Genomic DNA, 19,751 nt, shown 5'->3' with positions numbered 1-19,751 from the left:
TCTGTAAAATGACCTAATTTCGTAGCGTAGACATACCCTAAGAGACTACAAGATATCTCCAAAACATCTACAGCCGAGAGTTTGCCTGCTTTCCCCAGCATCCCTGTGGGTTCAGGCACAAGGCTGGTCTGCTCTGAAAAACCAGTAACTAGATATCTCCTCAGTCCCTGAGTCACTGGTTGGTCACTTAAAGAATCGACACGGAGACATCCATGTCCCAACAATGTTGTTTCCCCCCAACAAACGGGTTAAGCTTACAGGGCTGTTTAAACTCCCTAACAATTTTTATTCCATCTGAAATCTCCTTCCAGCTATTCACCCTGGATTTTTTCAAAGCAAATACAGTGGTTTCATTTCCCTTTGAAAGACTCTAGTCACTAGGCACCTGCACACTTTCCTGGGAAGAGAGACCGTTTATGATCAACAATGACCCATTCAGAGTCAATAGAAACAATTCCTTTTCACAGGCTTCATAAAGAAATTCCTTTCCTTCTGCAATATCCTGCTCTGCGAGAAGTTCTTTCTGAGTTTTACTCATGTCCAGACCCGACTTCGGCACAATAGACAAATCACCAAACTCCTTCTGAGTTTCACCTATGTCCAGAATCACCTCTGGCCCATCTGGAGGATTTTCACAAAACCCTCTCTCAGGTAAACTGAAAGGATACATTTCACAAGATTAGAAGCGTTCTTTTCCTGGTTACAAGTTTCCACACTGCCAGCAGGTAACAATGTCCAATCACCATTATGCTTTCCTTGTGCTCTGATATCACTCCAGTCAGACAAGATTGTCATATCTTTACCCAGCAACATACTAGTGTGACGTTATTGATATAATCTGGGACCATATAGAACATGGTTGCAACCAAGGTCCTGCAGTGGCACCAAATCTTATGTAAAGGGGGTCATATAAGGTGTCTAAGACCAGGCCATGGGTTGCTGGTTATAATTATGGTGTCTATATGTATGTATCATGTTGTAGTTGAAGTTATGAGTATTGGCTCTGTAATGTCTATATTTAAAATTTGTGCTGTGCTTCTGGGAGACATCCCAGACAAGCTGGTGTTAGCTCTGCCTAGCCTGCTTGACGGCCCATTAAGGACCATCAGCTACACAATTGACCCATGGAGAGAAGGCAGATACGCCTTGTAACTCAGCAAAGTGCAGGGACTGACCCATGTGACTCCAGACTCCATTTTGCTGTAATTTTCCACAGTAAGGACAAAGAAGTGTTCTTACACCTGGAAGAGCCTATATAAGGCTGATGCCTCATCTCCGTCTTGTCTTCAATCCTGCTTCTTACCTCTGGAGGGACATTGCTACAAACTGAAGCTCTGAACAAAGGACTGAATGACCCATCCCAGCGAGGGATGTTCCAGAGACTTGATTTGAACCTGCAGTTTACTCCATCACTGCTACAAGCCTGAACCAAGAACTGTGCCATTACTGTATGTAATTGATTCCATTTAACCCATTCTAGCTCTCATCTCTGTCTTTTTTCCTTTATGAATAAACCTTTAGATTTTAGATTCTAAAGGATTGGCAACAGCGTGATATGTGGGTAAGATCTGATTTGTATATTGACCTGGGTCTGGGGCTTGATTCTTTGGGATCGAGAGAACTGTTTTCTTTTATTGGGGTGTTGGTTTTCATAACCATTCATCCCCGGGACGAGTGAGACTGATGGTGATATTGGAAGACTGGAGTGTCTAAGGGAATTGCTTGTGTGATTTGTGGTTAGCCAGTGGGGTGAGACCAAAGTCCTCTTTATCTGGCTGGTTTGGTTTGCCTTAGAGGTGAAAAAACCCCAGACTTGGGCTGTAACTGCCTTGTGTAAGCGATTTGTCCTGAACTGACACTCTCAGTTGGGTCCCGCCAGAACTGCAGCGTCACAACTAGAAACAGGCAAAATAGAAGCACCTGAATCGCTTGGTCTCTGGGAGCTATTTATGACATCAACTGGAAGCAACCTGGTTATGGTGTCATCATCCGTAGCAGACACCAATTTAGGACCACTTCTGTCCCGGGCTTTAGTTGTATCCAGAATCAATTCGGAGTCAATTGATACATTTTCAGCCATCGTAGGCTGACAGGCTTCTTTAGACTGCTTTACAGACAGAGAACTAGACCCAAACTTTTCCTCCGCAGACATACTGCTATTCAAACCAAACAACTGGAGGTCTCTTTTTCTTTGTCCCAGCACCCATGGCTGATCTGAGACACATGCCTGGTCAGACAGCTTCCTTACCTGGCAAGTGGCCACTACCAACAGATAAACTGCTGTTCTCCACATAGAGTGTCTCGTTACACGGAGCTACTCTAACCACGTCACTTTACCTGGGTCAGGCTCACTTTCCCAAGCTTTACCAGCCAACAATTTGTCACTCATAAAAAAATCTACCTTGTTCTTCCTTAATTAGGGCTTTCACCTGATCTTCAACTTTAATTTTCTCTAGAGAAACATTTCCTTGAGCCATATCGAATGCCAGATTCACTTCTGAGATACCAGAGAGACACTCAGAAATGTCTTCCACACATGCATTGCTTCTTTGCACAGACAAACAGCCATCTTCCTCAGAAGAACATGTGGAGAAACCCTCCAGCGGCAAATCCTTGGCCCTAGTAGACACAAGTCCAGGATTATTTCTTGCCTGTGGTTGGTTTATGTCATCAGCTTGACTGAACAAAGTTTGAATATCATCCCCAATCAAAAATTCCTTAGGCAATCAGTTCCTTACAAAAGGTATAACTGTTATACCAATAGACTAAAACCCAGCAGGATCTTATTAAGAGGGTTAAGGCAAATATAACACATTTATTGCAAATATAATAATAAAGCAAAAGATAAAAGTAAACGTTGTTTAACTACTTATTCCTTATACACACACACACACACACATATATTCATTCACACAATCATTCATTCAGGTTCTTTATACGTGTTATAGTTACCAGCCTAGAAGTTGCTCGTGCCAAGTTACTGGCCAGGTATCTTGGTCATGAGGATGGAGCCAAGTCTGTGTCAGATGCACCTGATGCTCCTGGAGGTTGGCAGCAGAACCAGAGACTCAAAGTCCTCAGTCTTTGGGGTTCATTCTTGTAGGAATGAATTCCTATGTTAGTCTATGGGAGCTGTTTCATCCTGCTGTTGCTGACTCAATCAGCAAATGGCACATTCCTGGTGGCTCCACACTGTTCAAAGTTTGTGTTTCTCATCCTTCCAGGTGTTGGGATGGATCGGGGGTTGTCTGGTGACCCACTTGACACATTCTTTGACCGATGGATGCTCCCTTTCTAGGCTGGCACCTCCCGAACCATTCATGCACATCAAGCATTCATCAACATACATTCCATATCGTAACCATATTTTAATTTACTGTCTCCTCCACTTTCGGGATGTGTGTTAATTCATTTGAGACTCCCGGCCCTGTAATCACAGAGGGTGGGGGTCTGTTTGTTTACATTGTATCAATTACAGCTTAAGGCTCACAGCAGGGGTGGTAGCATAGTGTTTACTTCAAGAACAAAATCAATTAACTTGTTTGTAAGTTTTACATAGTAATAGGGTATCTTTCACAGGACAGATACGATCAATGGTTGCTACAGACAGGAGCTTACAAGTTTTAACAGAAGAACTAAAAGATTGTTGTACTTGGCGAAACTGGGGGGGGCCCACTATCACTTGGGGGAATCACTGTTAGTACTTTCTTTAATATCCCTACATACCGACATGTTCAACACCATTCCATTCCGGGTGGATACCGGCGAAAGGCACACGTACAGCAAACTCATCGAGGGTTTCAACATCCACATCCTGATTTCGTAAGGAACCTTCCTCTTTGATAAGATCTGATTTAACGAGAGTGATGTTAGAAGCTGTAATGTGCCCTGAGCAGCGTTTACCATTGATTTTTACATTCTCTGCACAAGTTATGGGGTTACCTTCCCCTGAGCTCCCAGTAAAAGTGTTTACATAAAAGGTGGCCGCGCTGGGGTGAATTTGGTTACCCACTGACAACTGCTTAGAGTAGAACCACCTACCAACATTGTTACAAACTGGAGAGATTCTATCCCCATCTTTGTTGTTGAAAGGAGCTGGTTTTTCAGGAGGATACATCCTTTTCCTTTATTCGCTTGCCCTGGAGAGTATGTCTGTCCACTTCTGCCTTGGCTTCTAGTTCCTGCAATCGAATATCTGCCATTCTTTGTTCGTGTTCTAACCACGGCGGTTCTCTTTCAGCCATTTCTCCTTCCAAATCAGCCATTTTCCCATTTACTCCGGTTCTAGCTGTCGGTTTCTCACAGTGGGCATTTTCGCTGCGTCCGCTTCCTTATCGCTGTTCAACTAACAGATTTCTCAGTTCCTGATCTGAGGCCTTTTGCTTTCTCTGGGCGCACAATTCTTCCAGACTTTTTCTGGCAGGATCTCGATCAGGGGTCACTTACTGTAACTGATTTTTAACCCTTAAACTCTTCCAATATACAAATGAACTTTTGAGAAGCGTGTGGTTCTGATGCAAAAACCCAGTGAACCTGTGGTGATGTGCATCGAAGCAGGACTATGCCACTGTGACCGGGGTCCCAGTGGGGACCCAGCTGTGGTCACTCAATAGGGGTGAACTGCAAAGAATGGGGCAGACAATCCCCCCAAAAGCTGGTGGCTACTCCAATACTTAGATTCACCAAGCCAGCATCAAACAGCTACTTTATTACCTCACTGGTTACTCAGACGTCCCAACAACACAGTTCCCTTCAAGTGATCCTGCCTCAGGCCTCCATCCAGGTACCCATGTCAAATAGATGATTCCTTGATGTCACAGCCCATGGGGGAAGGGGTTTGAATCATGACTCTGAAGTGGGAGAGCCGGTTAGGGTTAGGGTTATGGTTAGGCACCTTCCCCGCCACTCCTGCTCAGTTTCCTCTAGGGGGCTGGGCTGAGATCTCTAGGGAGGGAAACACAGGGAAAAAGTCTCCCCTATGGAACCCAGGAGTCCTGGCACCCAGCCCCCTCCCTGCTCTGACCACTAGACACCACTCCCCTCCCAGGGTGGTGCAGGGTTCACTGTGTCTGCGTCTCAGCTCTGCTAAGGGCCTTAACTGATTTTCCCAAAGTGCTTCCTTCTGAAAAAAAAGTGGGGGGGAGGGATAGCTCAGTGGTTTGAGCATTGGCCTGCTATACCCAGGGTTGTGAGTTCAATCCTTGAGGGGGCCACTTAGGGATCTGGGACAAAATCAGAACTTGGTCCTGCTAGTGAAGGCAGGGGTTGGACTTGCTGACCTTTCAGGGTCCCTTCCAGCTCTGTGAGGTAGGTATATCTCCATGTATCTAACCTGTCTGACTCATGAAAGACACCCCCCACCAGCCTCTGCTTGACCTAAAACCAATCAGAGAAGAGGCTGGCAGACAGCAGTGAGGGGCATCGGGGAAACACATCTAGACCCTTCCTGACAAGATTAAGACATCTCCATTGCCATACAGAATGGAGAACAGAGACAACTCCCCCAGCCTCATCTGCAGGAAAGATGGGGCAGGGATGAGCATACAGAATGAAGAACAGAGAACTGCACTAAACTCTGGGACCAGTGAAGAAGGGAAGCAGTGCATCATGGGAATCTCTGCTCCAGCTGTTAATGAACCTACGCCTGCCCACACCCAGCTCAGCCGTTATCAGACCAATGCTAGTCAGGAATCCTTGATTGGGATGCAAAATACTGAAGTAGCCTAATTGCATTGGGAGCTCCCTGGAAGAAAACACCACCCATAGCCAGGAGCGATCAGCTCCTATTGTCTAGCCTAAAGAAAACCCATAAACAAATCTACTGCTCTCCCTTCAACCATTGTCATTTCTCTACAAAACCCCCAACCTGTGCCCAAGGAAGTGTTCTGATGCACGGACCCAAACTCTGCATCAGTTCCACAGAGACTCCACCTTCTCCTGACTGATCGTGCTGGGGGCTCTGCCTGTCTCCAGCTCTCAGGACCCTGAGCTCCCACCATCACCTGGGACCCCCGACCAATTCAAGCTTCGCGAGGTGGTAAGATCCCTCCCTCCATTTTTGTTTCTACCTCAGCCACAACTTTCTAACCCTGACTTGTTTGATCAGGTAGAGTTTTCCCTAGCTGACTTTTGTAACCTTTAATAATGTAACCGTTATGCTGGTCTGGGCTTTCCTTGTGTAGTTATCACTATTATTCAATACGTAATTTGAATGGTGGAGCGGGTTGCTTCTCTCTCTGAACTTCACTCCTCTGTGTTTCCAGCTTCGCCATTTACTCTGCAGCAACTCTTCCTTTACCTAAGCCAAAGATCCCTGTTACGCCCCAAAATACTGTGGGGTTTGCTCACCAAGTGGGTTACTCCCAGGACAGTAGTAATGTGAACGTGGGAATAGGGATGTTGTCAGGGTTTCCTCCCCACTCTGAACTCTGGGGTACAAATGTGGGGACCCACATGAAAGACCCCCGAAGTGTATATTCCACCAGTTTAGGTTAAAAACTTCCCCAAGGCACAAATTCCATTTCCTTGTCCTTGGACGGTATCGCTGCCACCACCAAGTGATTTAAACAAACATTGAGGGAGGGGCCACTTGGAGCCCTATACCCCCCAAAAAAATATCCCCTCAAGCCCCTTCAGCCCCTTTCCTGGGGAGGCTTGAGAATAATATACCAACAACAGACCAGACCCTTGGGTTTTTAGGACACTAAAAGAGGAAGAAGTTTATTATAAAAAAAATAACAATAAGAAGTAAAAGCAGCACCTCTGTAAAATCAGGATGGAAGGTAATTGTGCAGGGTAATAAAAAGATTTAAAACACAGAGGATTCCCCTCTAGGCTCATTTTCAAAGTTACAAAACAGGAATAAACCTCCCTCTTGGCACAGGGAAAATTCACAAGCTAAAACAAAAGATAATCTAATGAATTTCCTTGCCCTTACTTATAATTTCTGTAATTTTAGATGTATCATTTCTGTAGGTGCTGGGTTACCTGCTTGCTCTCTCTCCTACTCCCAAGAGGGACCACACACAAAACCTTCTCTCCCCCCGCCCCTCAGATTCAAAAGTATCTTCCTTCCCCATTGGCCCTTCTGGTCAGGTTAATGGAACGGATTAACCCCTTACAGGTAAGTGATTCTGACCCTCTGGCCAAGAGGGATTTGATGTTACGGTGTATGTAAAGGTTGTTACCCTTCCTTTTATATTTATGATGGATGTGCTGAACCTGTGGCATATAAGGGGGTCAGCTTGAGCGTGCTGATTGACCCGGTCCGCTCAGACTTGCTCTGTTAATGTGAGTGTGTGGGTGTGGGTGTGGCTGCATGTTCATCTGATTTTGGGGCTGTAGGACCCAGCCCTGGGGAACCAAGGTCCTGCAGGACAGCGCCATGGGGAGGGGACTTGCAGCGGAAGGAGCAGAGCTCCATATGAAAACACACGTGACATAATAGTACAGACCCCCCCCCCCGAGAAGAGAAGAGTAACCCCAATAAATGAACATACCCCAAAGTAACAGGCACATCTGGTAACAGTGGCTGGTGCTTCTCTCTGTGTGATTCATGAATGGCTCTGGGAGTGTTCGTGCCACCTACCTGGGTGTGGGGCTCCCATGTGGTTGTGCTGAGTGATCCCAGCGCCGGGAGGGGTTTGCTGCTTGTCACTAGCAAAGCATTGTGAGAGAGAGCCCAGGCTGGAGCATTAAGGGGGCGCAGTGGTGCCACAGTCCCAGGCTGCACTCCGGGGATCACAGGCCCGTTCCCAGCCTGCCCAGGCCTGTGCCCACCCACTGTTCTCCTTTGGCTCCCCCCCCATGGTCGCCTGAGCACAGGATTCCCCGCTCAATCGCCTGGCTCTGGAACAGCTGTCGGAAGCCAGGCTGCTGGGGCCAGACAGACCCCGTCTTTCGTGCTGCCTGCCGCACGCCAGACCCTGCGTCCCGCCCGCGGATTTCCTCTTGGCATGGTGGTGGCTCTGCCAAGTCGATGCCTGCCCAGACAACACAGCCCAGGGAGTGTGCAGCTAATTGCCAGGCCTGTTTCCAGTGGCGGGAGAGTGTGTGGGGGGGTGTTTGCTCCTCGGTGACTCTGCGTTTACTTTGGCACGACTCCGTTGCAAAGTTTACTATCTGCTTTCCGAGAAGTGGGGCCTGCCAGCCAGGAATACAGTAGCTGCAGCAGTCCTGGGCTTTCACCCACTTCTCAGCCTCCTGGCTGGCGGAGGATAGGCACCGGGGCGAGGGGCCGTGTTGCGATTAGCCGCGGCAGAATCCGCCCAGAGTTGGGGGCAGCCCCTTCACCCTGCACCTCCCTCCGGTGCCCATACGGGGCAACTGACCGGGATGCAGAGAGACATTTGGGCGCCCCAACCCCCCAATGGGATCTCTCGGTATTCATCTCTCTTTGAAATGTCCTGTGACTGGTGGAGGAACAAGCAAATGGCCGTATGTTAATTGGTATAGCTAAGTACCAGCGATGGACCTCCTTCACAGTCACCCTCATTTCCTTTTGTTCCCCGAGGAAATCCCAACTTGTCAAAGGGGAAATGAAATTGTATAAAAGACCTTTGGATCCTGATTCTGTCACCTCAGATCTGCTTAAGCTTCATCGGGGGAAGTTTGAGTCACAAGACTGAGGTCCCAGTTATGCTGGTCCACCCTGAATGTGAGATTTGGACATTGGACGATAAATATGAACTATTTCTGAACAAACTCCTTGCAGCTATGAAGCACCGTCCCTGCTATGAATCTGCACCTCAACGAATTGAACTCACGGCAGTGTGTACATTGATCTTTTAACCAGACTCTCGCTCGCTTGTTTTTGAATCAATTTTAGTTTAGTTAATAAGAATTGGCTGTAGTGTGTATTTGGGTGAGATCTGGAATATTCAGTAACCTGGGAGGTGATGTGTCCGCTCCTTTGGGACTGGTGGAAGCTTTTCTTTGATATGATGAAATAAGATTTACAGAAATCATCATATTCGACGTGGGTACCTGGATGGAGGCCTGAGGCTGGGTCACTTTAAGGGAACTGTGGTGTTTGGACATCTGAGTAACCAATGAGGTAATAAAGAACTGTTTTACGCTGGCTTGGTGAATCTAAGTATTGGAATATTCACCATTCTTTGCAGTTCACCCATATTGAGTGACCATAGCTGGCTCCCCTCCAGGAGCCTGGTCAGAGGGGGGATTGTGACAGTCGTCCCTGGTGTGCAACCTGGAACTGTGGTACCACTGAGCCCCCTGTCTCCCCAGCCAGGGCGGCCTCTTGCACTGTGCTACTGTGTCAAGCTGCAAACCTCTCCAGGTCGTGCACTCACACAGGCAGGGACACACCCACGCTGCAGTTAAATGAATGCTTTTGTCTGCCACTCATCAACAAACAATAGGATCCCTGCCCCTCTCTTCTACCTTCTTCCAGCTTGCTAGAAAACTCTTTTGCTGTGACATGAGCCAAACCCTCTTCATTGTGCAGGGATAATCCTTGGGAGCGTCTCAATGGGCCATCAGCATTGTTTGGCCTGTTCCTCCTTGTACCTGATGACTGCTTTTGGGTGTTCCCAACTGTGATGGTACCTCCCAAAAGGCTTTATGGAAATATGCTTAGAATGTGTTTTATGCTGCATATGCCATGTAATATATCTCAAAGGTTATGATCTACTGAAAGTCTTAATCCTATTTGTAGGTATAACAGGGTGCTGGCGAAAAGGCACTGACTCAGCCCCTGCTAGCACAGAGCCTGCTCGCTCAGCCGCCCCTAAGGGGAAGAGATTGGAGCTGACAGGCGGTGGCTGATTAAAGCCCCAGAGGAGAGACACCTGTGAGCATGACGGGGGAAGGTCTATAAAGCCAGCAGGAAGGAAATAGGTGCGGAGAAATAGGAAAGTGAGGCACGAGGGCCTGTTGCTCCCAGCTGGCTGGAAGAACGAGCTGTTCCCCAAGGGGGCTACCTGCCTCATAGCGAACTGTACAAAGCTGTATATACGTGGTGGTGGTGGGAAAACACAAGGAAAAGAAAGGGCGCTGGGGTTTGAAGGAGCACTCTCCCGCGAATGTCTGCCATGGAGCAACGAAGCGCACGTCTACAGCATGCAGGTGTCATTGCTGTATTCGACGTTATGAATGTTGGCCGTGTACCGGCTGGATTTCTAAATAAGCTTAGTAGAGCACTTGGTCCGTTCCTGGAGAAAGGAATGTTGAAGTTAAGCACCTAATCAGGAAACACTTAACGGACAAAGGATCTTGGAAGGCTCCAATCCACAGTCTACTTGAGGACGTTCAAGGTAGCGTGTGAACCGGGGGTAGGCAACCTATGGCACAGGTGCCGAAGGTGGCACACAAGCTGATTTTCAGTGGCACTCACACTGCTTGGGTCCTGGCCACCGCTCCGGGGGGCTCTGCATTTTAATTTACTCTTAAATGAAGCGCCTTAAACATTTAAAAAGCCTTATTTACTTTCCATACAACAATAGTTTAATTATATATTATAGACTTATAGAAAGAGCCCTTCTAAAAAGGTTAAACTGTATGACTGGCACGCGAAACCTTAAATCGGAGTGAATAACTGAAGACTTGGCCCAGCACTTCTGAAAGGTGCCGACCCCTGATGTGAACAATGGCATCTACTGTGAGTCATGCATGGACCTGTGACTTGCCCAGGTGACTTCTAAACTCCATCTTGGAGCTGGACTTTGTGTAGGAGAGAGGAGGTGGTCTCCTCCCACAAGAGAAAGTCTATTTAAACCCCTGGGAGACCTCTCCATTTTGTCTTCAGCTGGCTCAAGAGCGAGCCTCTCCACCCCCCAGGATACTTGGTAGAAATTGGACCAAAGGGCAGTGACTGCGAGGGGTGTGAGTGATTGCTGGGCCCAGGCTAAAAGGAGATTAGTCTGCAAAAGGAAGCATCCTGGAACTGGTGAGATTCTTACCTGTATTCAGTTTGACTAGACATAGATTTGCGCATTTGATTTTATTTTGTTGGGTGCCTTACTTTGTTCTGTCTGTTCCTACTTGGAACCACCCTGGACCCTAGCCCTGCCCTCCAGCGTATCTACCTCTCCCCCTAGCTTAGTGTCATCCGCGCACTTGCTGAGGGTGCATCCATCCAACCATCCAGATCATTATTAAAGATATTGAACACCTTTATAGCTCAGCGGTTTGAGCATTGGTCTACTGAACCCCAGGTTGTAAGTTCAATCCTTGAGGGGCCATTTAGGGATCTAGGGCAAAAATCTGTCAGGGGATTGGTCCTGCTTTGAGCAGGGGGTTGGACTAGATGACCTTCTGAGGTCCCTTCCAACCCTGATGGTCTATGTCTATTTATCGGCCCTGCCCAGCCTGCAGGACTCTGTCCCAGGCTTTGGGGGTTGATGTTGTTGAACTGCTCCCCAGAACCGCCCGGGGTTGGTTGTTACCAAAATTAAAACAAGGGGGTGAAAATGGGAGTGAAAAATTCCCTGGGAGAGTAGGAGGGGAAAAAAGCAATGGCGACCACGGTCACTGGGGTGCACACCAAGAATGCTTGATCAGCCCAAACTGCAAAGAATGGGGCAACGGTCCCCCAAACTGGTGGGTTATTTTACTAATTAGATGCACCAAGCCGGGAACAAACCAGCTTCTGCAGTTCCTTACCAGTTCTCCACATGCCAAAGCCACAGGCTCCCTTTAAACAACCCAGCCCTGGCCTCAGAGGCGTCATTTCAGATTTTCATACGGTGTGTGGGTGTCTGGGGGGGAACCACAGGTTTAACCATGAGTCCAGGGGCTACTTAGGAACTTGAAAACTCGAGGCTTTTGGCAGATAACATAGCCATTAGCTGACAGGATACCTGCATCTAATGCCTTTGTAGAAGAAAGAAAATTAAATATTAGATCCACTCAGCTTTAATACTAACATGCTCTGACATCTTGTGGCAAGTCACTTAAGGGACAGTGGTTAGGTTTAAAATGTTAATGAATATTCTTACTTTATTACTAATGCCACGGGGAGAGAGAGAGAGACCCCGTCAGGACTCCTGGGTTCTATATCAGCTCTGGGAGGATTCCAGCGGGGGCAGATATATCTGTGTTCTATATAAGAACAGAGCAGCTAGACTGGGTTAGACCAATGGTCCCTCAAGCCCGGTATCCTGTTGTCCAACAGTGGCCAGTACCAGATACTTCAGAGGGAATGAACGGAATAAGTAATTCCCAAGTGATCCATCCTCTGTCGGCCATTCCCAGCTTCTGGCAAACAGACTGGGGACACCATTCCTGGCCATCCTGGCTAATAGCCATTGATGGACCTATCCTCTATGAATTTATCTAATTCTTTTTTGAACCCTGTTATTGTCTTGGCCTTCACAACATCCTGTGGCAAGGAGTTCCACAGGTTGACTGTGCGTCGGGTGAAGAAATACTTCCTTTTGTTTGTTTTAAACCTGCTGCCTGTTCATTTCATTGGCTGACCCCTAGTTCTTGCGTTATGAGGAGTAAATAACACTTCCTTTTCAATGTTTCCACACCACTCATGTTTTTATAGACCTCCATCATATCCTCCCTTAGTCGTCTTTTTTCCAAGCTGAAAAGTCCCAGTTTTATGAATCTCTTCTCATATGGAAGCCGTTCCAGACCCCTAATCATTTTTGTTGCCCTTTTTTGAACCTTTTCCAATTCCAGTATATCCTTATTGAGATGGGGCGGCTACATCTGCCCGCAGTATTCAAGGTGTGGGCGTGCCATGGATTTATATAGAGGCAATAGGATATTTTCTGTCTTATTATCCATCTCTTTCTTGATGATTCCCAATATTCCGTTCGCTTTTTAGATTGAGCAGATGTTTCCGGAGAACTATCCCCGCCCCCCTTTGTGACAGAGCAGGAAGCAGGGGGGATCTGACCTGGAAATGTTGCAGGGTAGTTACACTGGGGATGGGGGACTTCCCTTGAAGGAATCTCCCTGAGCTTCTAACCAGAGCCAGGACAGGGGTTGGGAGAAGTGACACCTTCTGCCTGGGAGACTGAAGAAAGGAGAGGAGGAGCAGGGGGAGGGGGAGAGAGCTGCTGGAGGAGATTCTGTTTTCAGTCTTGGGCTGGGGGGTGCAATGCAGGGAACCCCATCCTGGGGTCTAAGCTCCCTATACCCCCTAGAAGGACTCGATTGAGGGCTTCTGGTTGTACCTACATGCTCCGCTTGGGGCTGTGTTCCTGTCATCTAATAAACCTTCTGTTTTACTGGCTGGCTGAGAGTCCCGGTGAATCCCAGGAAGAGGGGTGCAGGGCCCTGACTCCCCCACACTCCGTGACACTCTTTATCTAGCTAATTTAGACCCCATCACTGGATATGTACGGCTGGGATGATGTTTTCCAATGTGCATTGCTTTGCATTTATCAACACTGACTTTCACCTGCCATTTTGGTGCCCAGTCGCTCAGTTTTGTGAGATCTTTGTGTAGCTCTTCACAGTCTGCCTGGGACTGAACTATCTGGAGGATGGACTACAAGCTTTTGTGGAGGAAAAAGCTTTGGCTAAACTTTGGTCAGGTGAACTGTATGTGTGGCATGTAGGAAGGAGGAAAGGGGTGGGGAGTGTGACGAACTGGGAATGTTCTTAATGGTTTCTCTGAATACTGTGTTGGTGCCTCAGTGTCCCCCATGCAGTTCTTAAGTATCTAGGTGGTGGGAGAAGGGTGTGTGATTGCTGCGGAGCAAAGGGCCAGTGCACATAAATGCCTGACCCTCTGTCTCCTGGCAACTGACGGCGTGGACCCCTCCCCTGCATGGTGCCAACTGAAGGTGTTGGAGACAAAGAGATCAGGTGGCCTCCTGGCCCGGGAAAGAGACAAAGGCCAGAAAGGAGGGGCTGGAGGTATTTTCAGTCTGGAGCCCTTCCTTCCCACAGATGCACCCAGGGCCGGCTCCAGGGGTTTTGCCGTCCCAAGCAGCCAAAAAAAAACCAAAAAAATCCCACGATTGCGATCTGCGGCAATTCAGCGGGAGGTCCTTCGCTTGGAGCAGGAGTGAAGGACCGTCCGCCAAATTGCCGCTGAATCCTTGAAAGTGCCACCCTGCTCCAGAGTGGCCGCCACAAGCACCTGCTTGATGAGCTGGTGCCTGGAGCCGGCCCTGGATGTGCCAGCGGCTGGTGCCACTCTTCCACATCACCCTGCCCGTGCTCTCCAGCGACATGGTCCAGAGCGTCCCATGGAGGAACGACAGGCTCCACGACTGGATGTTGGAGGAGTACAGGCACATCAAGGGGAAATACATCCGGCTGATGGGCTACCCATGGTCCTGGAGCTTCTACCACCACCTCCGGCAAGAGATCCTCCAGGAATTCTCCTTCCACGACCATGTCAAGGAGGAGGCCAACCGATACCTGGCCAGGCTGCGCGGGCAGCGCCGGAACGTGACCTATGTGGACGTCCATGTTTGGAGGGGGGACTACATCCGGGTGATGCCTCAGGTCTGGAAGGGGGTGGTGCAGACAAGGCCTACCTGGAGAAGGCCATGGGCTACTTCTGGGCCAAGTACCAGGAGCCGGTCTTTGTGGGTGACCAGCAACGGGATGGAGTGGTGCCGGGAGAACATCGACGCTTCATGGGGGGACGTGTATTTCTTGGGAGACGGGAAGGAGTTGTCACCAGGGAGGGACTTTGCTCTCTTGGTCTATTGCAACCACACGATCATGACCATCGGGACCTTCAGCATCTGGGCCGGTTACCTGGCTGGGGGGGAGACCAGCTACTTGGCCAACTACATGATCGCCAATTCCCCCTACCGGCGGCTCCTCAAGCCTTTGGCAGCCTTCCTGCCCAAGTGGATTGAGGTTGATGCCGATCTCTCCCCACTGCTGAATGGGACATAGAGGCAGAAAGGACCCATCCCACAGGCTACCAACAGGACCCGCAGGGATAGGAGGCCAGCCATCAGTGAGGGAAGAGGGCGCTGGAGAGTTCAGGGTGTATTGGAGCAGATGCTGGTCAGACACAGGGTGGGGTTAAGACAAGATGGCTCCCTTCTGCCAACTTTCTCCTAGGATTCCTCAGAAGGGGCCATCTTGTTCCTAGGTTGAACTGTTAGAACAGGGAAGCTGTGAGTCAGGATTAGAAGTGAAGTGAAGTGAATCAAGGAAGTGAAGCCAGCTATAAAAATAATAAGTAACAAATGGAAGAAAGGGGCAATGGATAGTAATATATATAAATCAGAAACTAGGGATTGTAGAAATTTGATAAGGGAAGCAAAAGGATGCACGGAGACATCTATGGCAAGCAAAGTTAAAGGCCATACCATGGTTTTTAAAAAAATGTATATTAGGAACAAAAAAGAATGCTGAGACTGGCACTGATCCCTTTTAGATGGAAATGGTAGAATTTTCAATACTGCAGACCAGGTAGATTTTTTCAATAAAACCCCAAAAAGATGATGTTGTCATAGTATATGATGATATTAACACACTTTCCATTCCACTAGTTGCTCAGGTGGATGTCAAACAGCAGCTACAAAAGTGAGTCATTTTAATATCGGCAGGGTGCAGTAATATGCGTGGAAGAGTTTGAAAAGAGCAGGCTGAGGAATTGACGGCACTGCTTGTGTTGATTTTGCCCTGCAGGAGGCCCAGAAGAAAGCTCACGTTGTGGCAAGTTTTAAAACGGGTAAATGGAATGACCCGAGTAATTATGGGCCTGTCAGCCTGACCTCGATCCTGGGAAAGACAATGGGGTGGCTGATACGGGACTCGATTGATCAAGAATGAAAGGAGGGTGCCATAATTCCTCAGCATGGGATTGTGGAAATTAGACCCTGTCACACTAACTTGCTAGCCTCTGTCGCTGTGGTCGCACGGTTGGTGAAGGAAGGTGACAGGGTTGTTGTCACATCTGTAGATGTCGGGAAGGCGCGGGAGCTGGTGACTGATTAACAGGAACGTCAGGAAATGAGTGTGTTAAAGAGAGTCGCAGCCACCCAACTGGCAGGTCTCAGAATGTACCTGCACATGGAGACGTGCCATCGAGCGGCAGAGGAGGCGGGGGAGGGCATTTCCGAAGGCAGGTCCCGCAGGGGTCGGTTCTAGACTCAGCTTGTTCATGTCAATGACACGGAAGAAAATATTCAAGCCTCACAGATCAAGTTATCAGAGGCCACAAAACCTGGAGGAGGGGCTCCCAGCTGGGTGGATCAGCCGTCGCTCAGCAGCTGGGTCGAGTGGTTAGAGCCGTTGTCCCTTCCTCTGGCCTCCCCCGCCCCAGCATGGGGCCCACGGCAGCCACAGAGCCCAGGCGTTCGGGGTGTGGGAGGGCTCGCCTTCTTGCGGCTGGCCCAAACCTCCCATGTGGTTTGTGTTGGTGATGGACAGAGAGATCCCCCCCATTCTGCCCCCCAAGATTCAGCCACCCCTGCTGCCAACAAGCCCTTGGGGCTCAGGGTTGGCCCTACCAATGCAGAGGGCGGCCGGACGCCTGGGTACTTCCAGGGTGGGAGGAGGGCGCTAATGGGTCACAGCTGCTGAACGGTGTATCAATCCTGTGGGGGGTGGGGGTAAATTCCCCCCAGGGTTGGGCTTCACCCATCCACTGCTTCCTGCTGGCCCAAGAGCAAGTGATTACAGCTGGGCAAGGAGGGGAGCCAGGACTCCTGGGTTCTCTTCTTGGCGGACACGGAAGGGCGGTATTCAGTGGGGCGCTCCCTGGCTAGGGCTGGGCTAGCTCCACATATCGGTGAACTCTGGGTGAGGGATTGGCTGTGGGGGTGGGGGCGTTGGCAGAAGGGTGGGGCCTTGTGACTACAATTTTATTGTTGCTTGTAAGAGCTCATCATTGCTTTGCCGTTCTGGCTTTACAGCCCTGTGCCACGCGCACACTGGGGCCGGTTGATAGCCCAGGAATGTGCCCACTCACAGAGCCCTGCTGAACCTGCCCCACTCAGACGGAGATAGAACCCAGGAGTCTTGGCACCCAGCCCTCCCTGCTTTTTTCAAAGGGTCAGTTTCACCAAGCTGAAAAGAATTAGGAAGGGAAGCAGCCTGGAGGAAGAATTTAATCAGACCCATGTGGCTATTGATTGGGGATTGTTTACCAAACACCTGACTAGGTGCCACTATTCCACACTTGAGGAGGAAGGCCCTACTGGTCACAAACTGACCTGGTTTAGAGGGGAAGTGACAGCAGCAATAACAAATGGAAGGCTGGAAGAAATGGACAGCATATAAACCAGAAGCTAGGAATGGTAGAAAATTGATAAGGGAAGCAAAGGGACACACAGCGCATTATATGGCCCACAGTGTTGAGGACAATAAGGAGGCTGTTTTTTGAAAATGTATATTAGGATCAAAAAGAATCCTGACAATACTATTTGTCCATTTTAGATGGAAATGGTAGAATTATAAGTAATGCAGAGAAGGCAGAATTGTTCAATAAATATTTTTGTTTTGTGTCTGGGGGAATAAAACACATGATGTCATATCATGCGGTGACGATAATGGCTCTTTCCATTCTGCTCGTATCTGAGGAGGCGGCTGAACAGCAGCTATCAAAGTGAGACATTTTAAAATCAGCAGGTCCCAATAACTTACAGCCAAGAGTTTTAAAAGAGCTGGCCGAAGAGCAAGTTTTAACCATTCAGCCTCATGATGGACCCATTTGGTGACTCCTAGGAGAAAGTTGGCAGAACCAATCCACAGCGTCTTGATTCCCCCTCCACCCCGCCTCCGTGCCTGACCAAGGTCCATGCTGATGCCCCCTAAACTCTCCAGCTGGGGGCTGGCCCACTATCCCAGCGGATCCTGCTGGTGGCCTGCAGGCTGGATCCTTTCTGTCCCTATGTCTCACCCAGCAGCGGGGAGAGATCGGCGTTGATTCCGATCCACTCGGGCAGGAAGGCGGCCTCAGGCTTGAAGACCTGGAGGAAGGGGGAATCGGGGAGGGTGTAGTTGGCCAAGTAGATGGTCTCCCCGCCGACCAGGTAGCCGAGCCAAATGCCGAAGGTCCCGATGGTCATGATTGTGTGGTTGCAATGGGCCAAGAGAGCAAAGTCCCTCCCCGGTGACGACTCCTCCCCGTCCCCTGAGAAATACACATCCCCCCGCGAGGCGTCGATGTTTTCCCGGCACCAGTCCATCCCGTTGCTGGTCACCACAAAGACCGGCTCCTGGTACTTGGCCCGGAAGTAGCCCATGGCCTTCTCCAGGTAGGCCTTGTCCGCCACTACCCCCTTCCAGATCTGGGGCATCACCCGGACGTAGTCCCCCCTCCGGACGTGCACACCCACGTAGGTCACATTCCGACGCTGCCCACGCAGCCCGGCCAGGTATCGGTTGGCCTCCTCCTTGACGTGGTCGTGGAAGGAGAATTCCTGGAGGATCTCCTGCCGGAGGTGGTGGTAGAAGGTCCAGGAGCAGGGGTAGCCCGTCAGCCGGACGTATTTCCCCTTGATGTGCCTGTACTCCTCCGACATCCAGTCGTGAAGCCCGTAGTCCTTCCACGGGATGTTCTGGACCACGTCTCTGGACAGCACGGGCAGGGTGATGCGGAAGAGCGGCGCCAGCTGCTGGTGCATCTGTGGGAGGATGTAGGCCTGGCGCCCGTTCATCTTGGCCAGGGCGTAGAGGGTGGCGTATTCCCCCATCTGGTTCCCCAGGCGCCCGATGGAGTTCACGGTCCACATGCCCCGCTCTGTGGTGGAGGCTTTGGAGGGGGATGGGGACCTGTCCATGGCATTTGGGGAGGGGAGCCTCTCCCTTGCAGTGGGGAACCAGCTGCATAGGTGGATGAGGAAGGAGAAGGTCATGATGGCCAGCAGGTAGAGGCTGAGCTGGCGGAGCAGCCGGAAGGGGACCCAGGAGTCCGGGGCAGTCATGGCTCCCAGCAGTGATGAGGGAAGGAGGTCCCAGCCTGGGGAGAGGAGGAGTGGGGGGAAGAGAGGAATGGGGGGCATGGTGTGAGGAGACGGCAGAGGGTCTCCCAGGGCCAATGATCCCCATTCCCCACAGCCCAGCCGAGGGGCCAAGCGACCACAGCTCCAGCAGTAGGTCGGGGAAGGGGAACAGAGTCACTCAGTTTCTGGGGGGCCGAAGCCCCTTGACCCCGGATCAGCCCCTTCAGCCACCAGCCGACACCAGGCCAGGAAGAGCATCAGAGCAACTGTGTTTTCCCAGCCCCCTCGCCTCCCCTCCCCCTCCCCCTCCGCCACGGTGCCCTTCACTCCGGACCCGCTGCGTCCTGCTAGCCCAGCCGTGGCCCACCCCAGCCCTGCTGGTGCCCCTCACTCTGGCCCCGCAGCCTCCTGCTAGCCCAGCCATGCCCCCCACCCAGTCCTGCTGGTGCCCCTCACTCCTGACCCACAGCCCCCTGGTAGCCCAGCCCCGCCCCCCCCAGCCCTGCTGGTGCCCCTCACTCCGGACCCGCAGCCTCCTGCTAGCCCAGCCGTGCCCCCCCCCCCCAGCCCTGCTGGTGCCCCTCACTCCGGACCCGCAGCCTCCTGCTAGCCCAGCCGTGGGCCCCCCCCAGCCGTACTGGTGTCCCTCACTCCTGACCCACAGCCCCCTCCCAGCCCAGCCGTGGGCTCCCCTCCCAGCTCCTGTGGGTTAAGTGAAAGGTTGGGGAAGTGGGCCGGGGTCGATGTGGCACTGGCCTTCTTTGTGCCGTTGTCCCCTTTGGACCCCAACAGGCCTGGGGGTGGGGGGCGGGACTGTGGGTGGCCAGGCTGGGGTAGGCGGGGGAGGTGGGGGGGGCGGAAATTTCCTGTTCAGTCTCAAATGAGATCAGAGAAAAAGTAAATAAGGAAAAT

General features: G+C 50.5%; 1 protein-coding gene and 1 pseudogene across 1 annotated transcript; one reads left to right on the top strand and one right to left on the bottom strand.

Annotated features, from left to right (window-relative positions):
• The first annotated feature begins 13,667 nt into the window (after positions 1–13,667).
• Positions 13,668–14,839, top strand: LOC115641629 (annotated as a pseudogene).
• A 2,924-nt stretch (positions 14,840–17,763) lies between these two features.
• LOC115641592 (galactoside 2-alpha-L-fucosyltransferase 2-like) lies at positions 17,764–19,126 on the bottom strand. Its single transcript, XM_030544886.1, has one exon. The coding sequence runs from the start codon at positions 18,897–18,899 to the stop codon at positions 17,784–17,786; it is 1,116 nt and encodes a 371-aa protein (XP_030400746.1). The 5' UTR covers positions 18,900–19,126; the 3' UTR covers positions 17,764–17,783.
• Positions 19,127–19,751: the final 625 nt, after the last annotated feature.

The sequence above is a fragment of the Gopherus evgoodei genome, unplaced genomic scaffold, assembly GCF_007399415.2.
Source record: "Gopherus evgoodei ecotype Sinaloan lineage unplaced genomic scaffold, rGopEvg1_v1.p scaffold_35_arrow_ctg1, whole genome shotgun sequence".
Taxonomy (NCBI): Eukaryota; Metazoa; Chordata; order Testudines; family Testudinidae; genus Gopherus; species Gopherus evgoodei.
The sequence above is the reverse complement of the archived record's forward strand: the minus strand, read 5'-3'. Positions and strand labels throughout refer to the sequence as shown.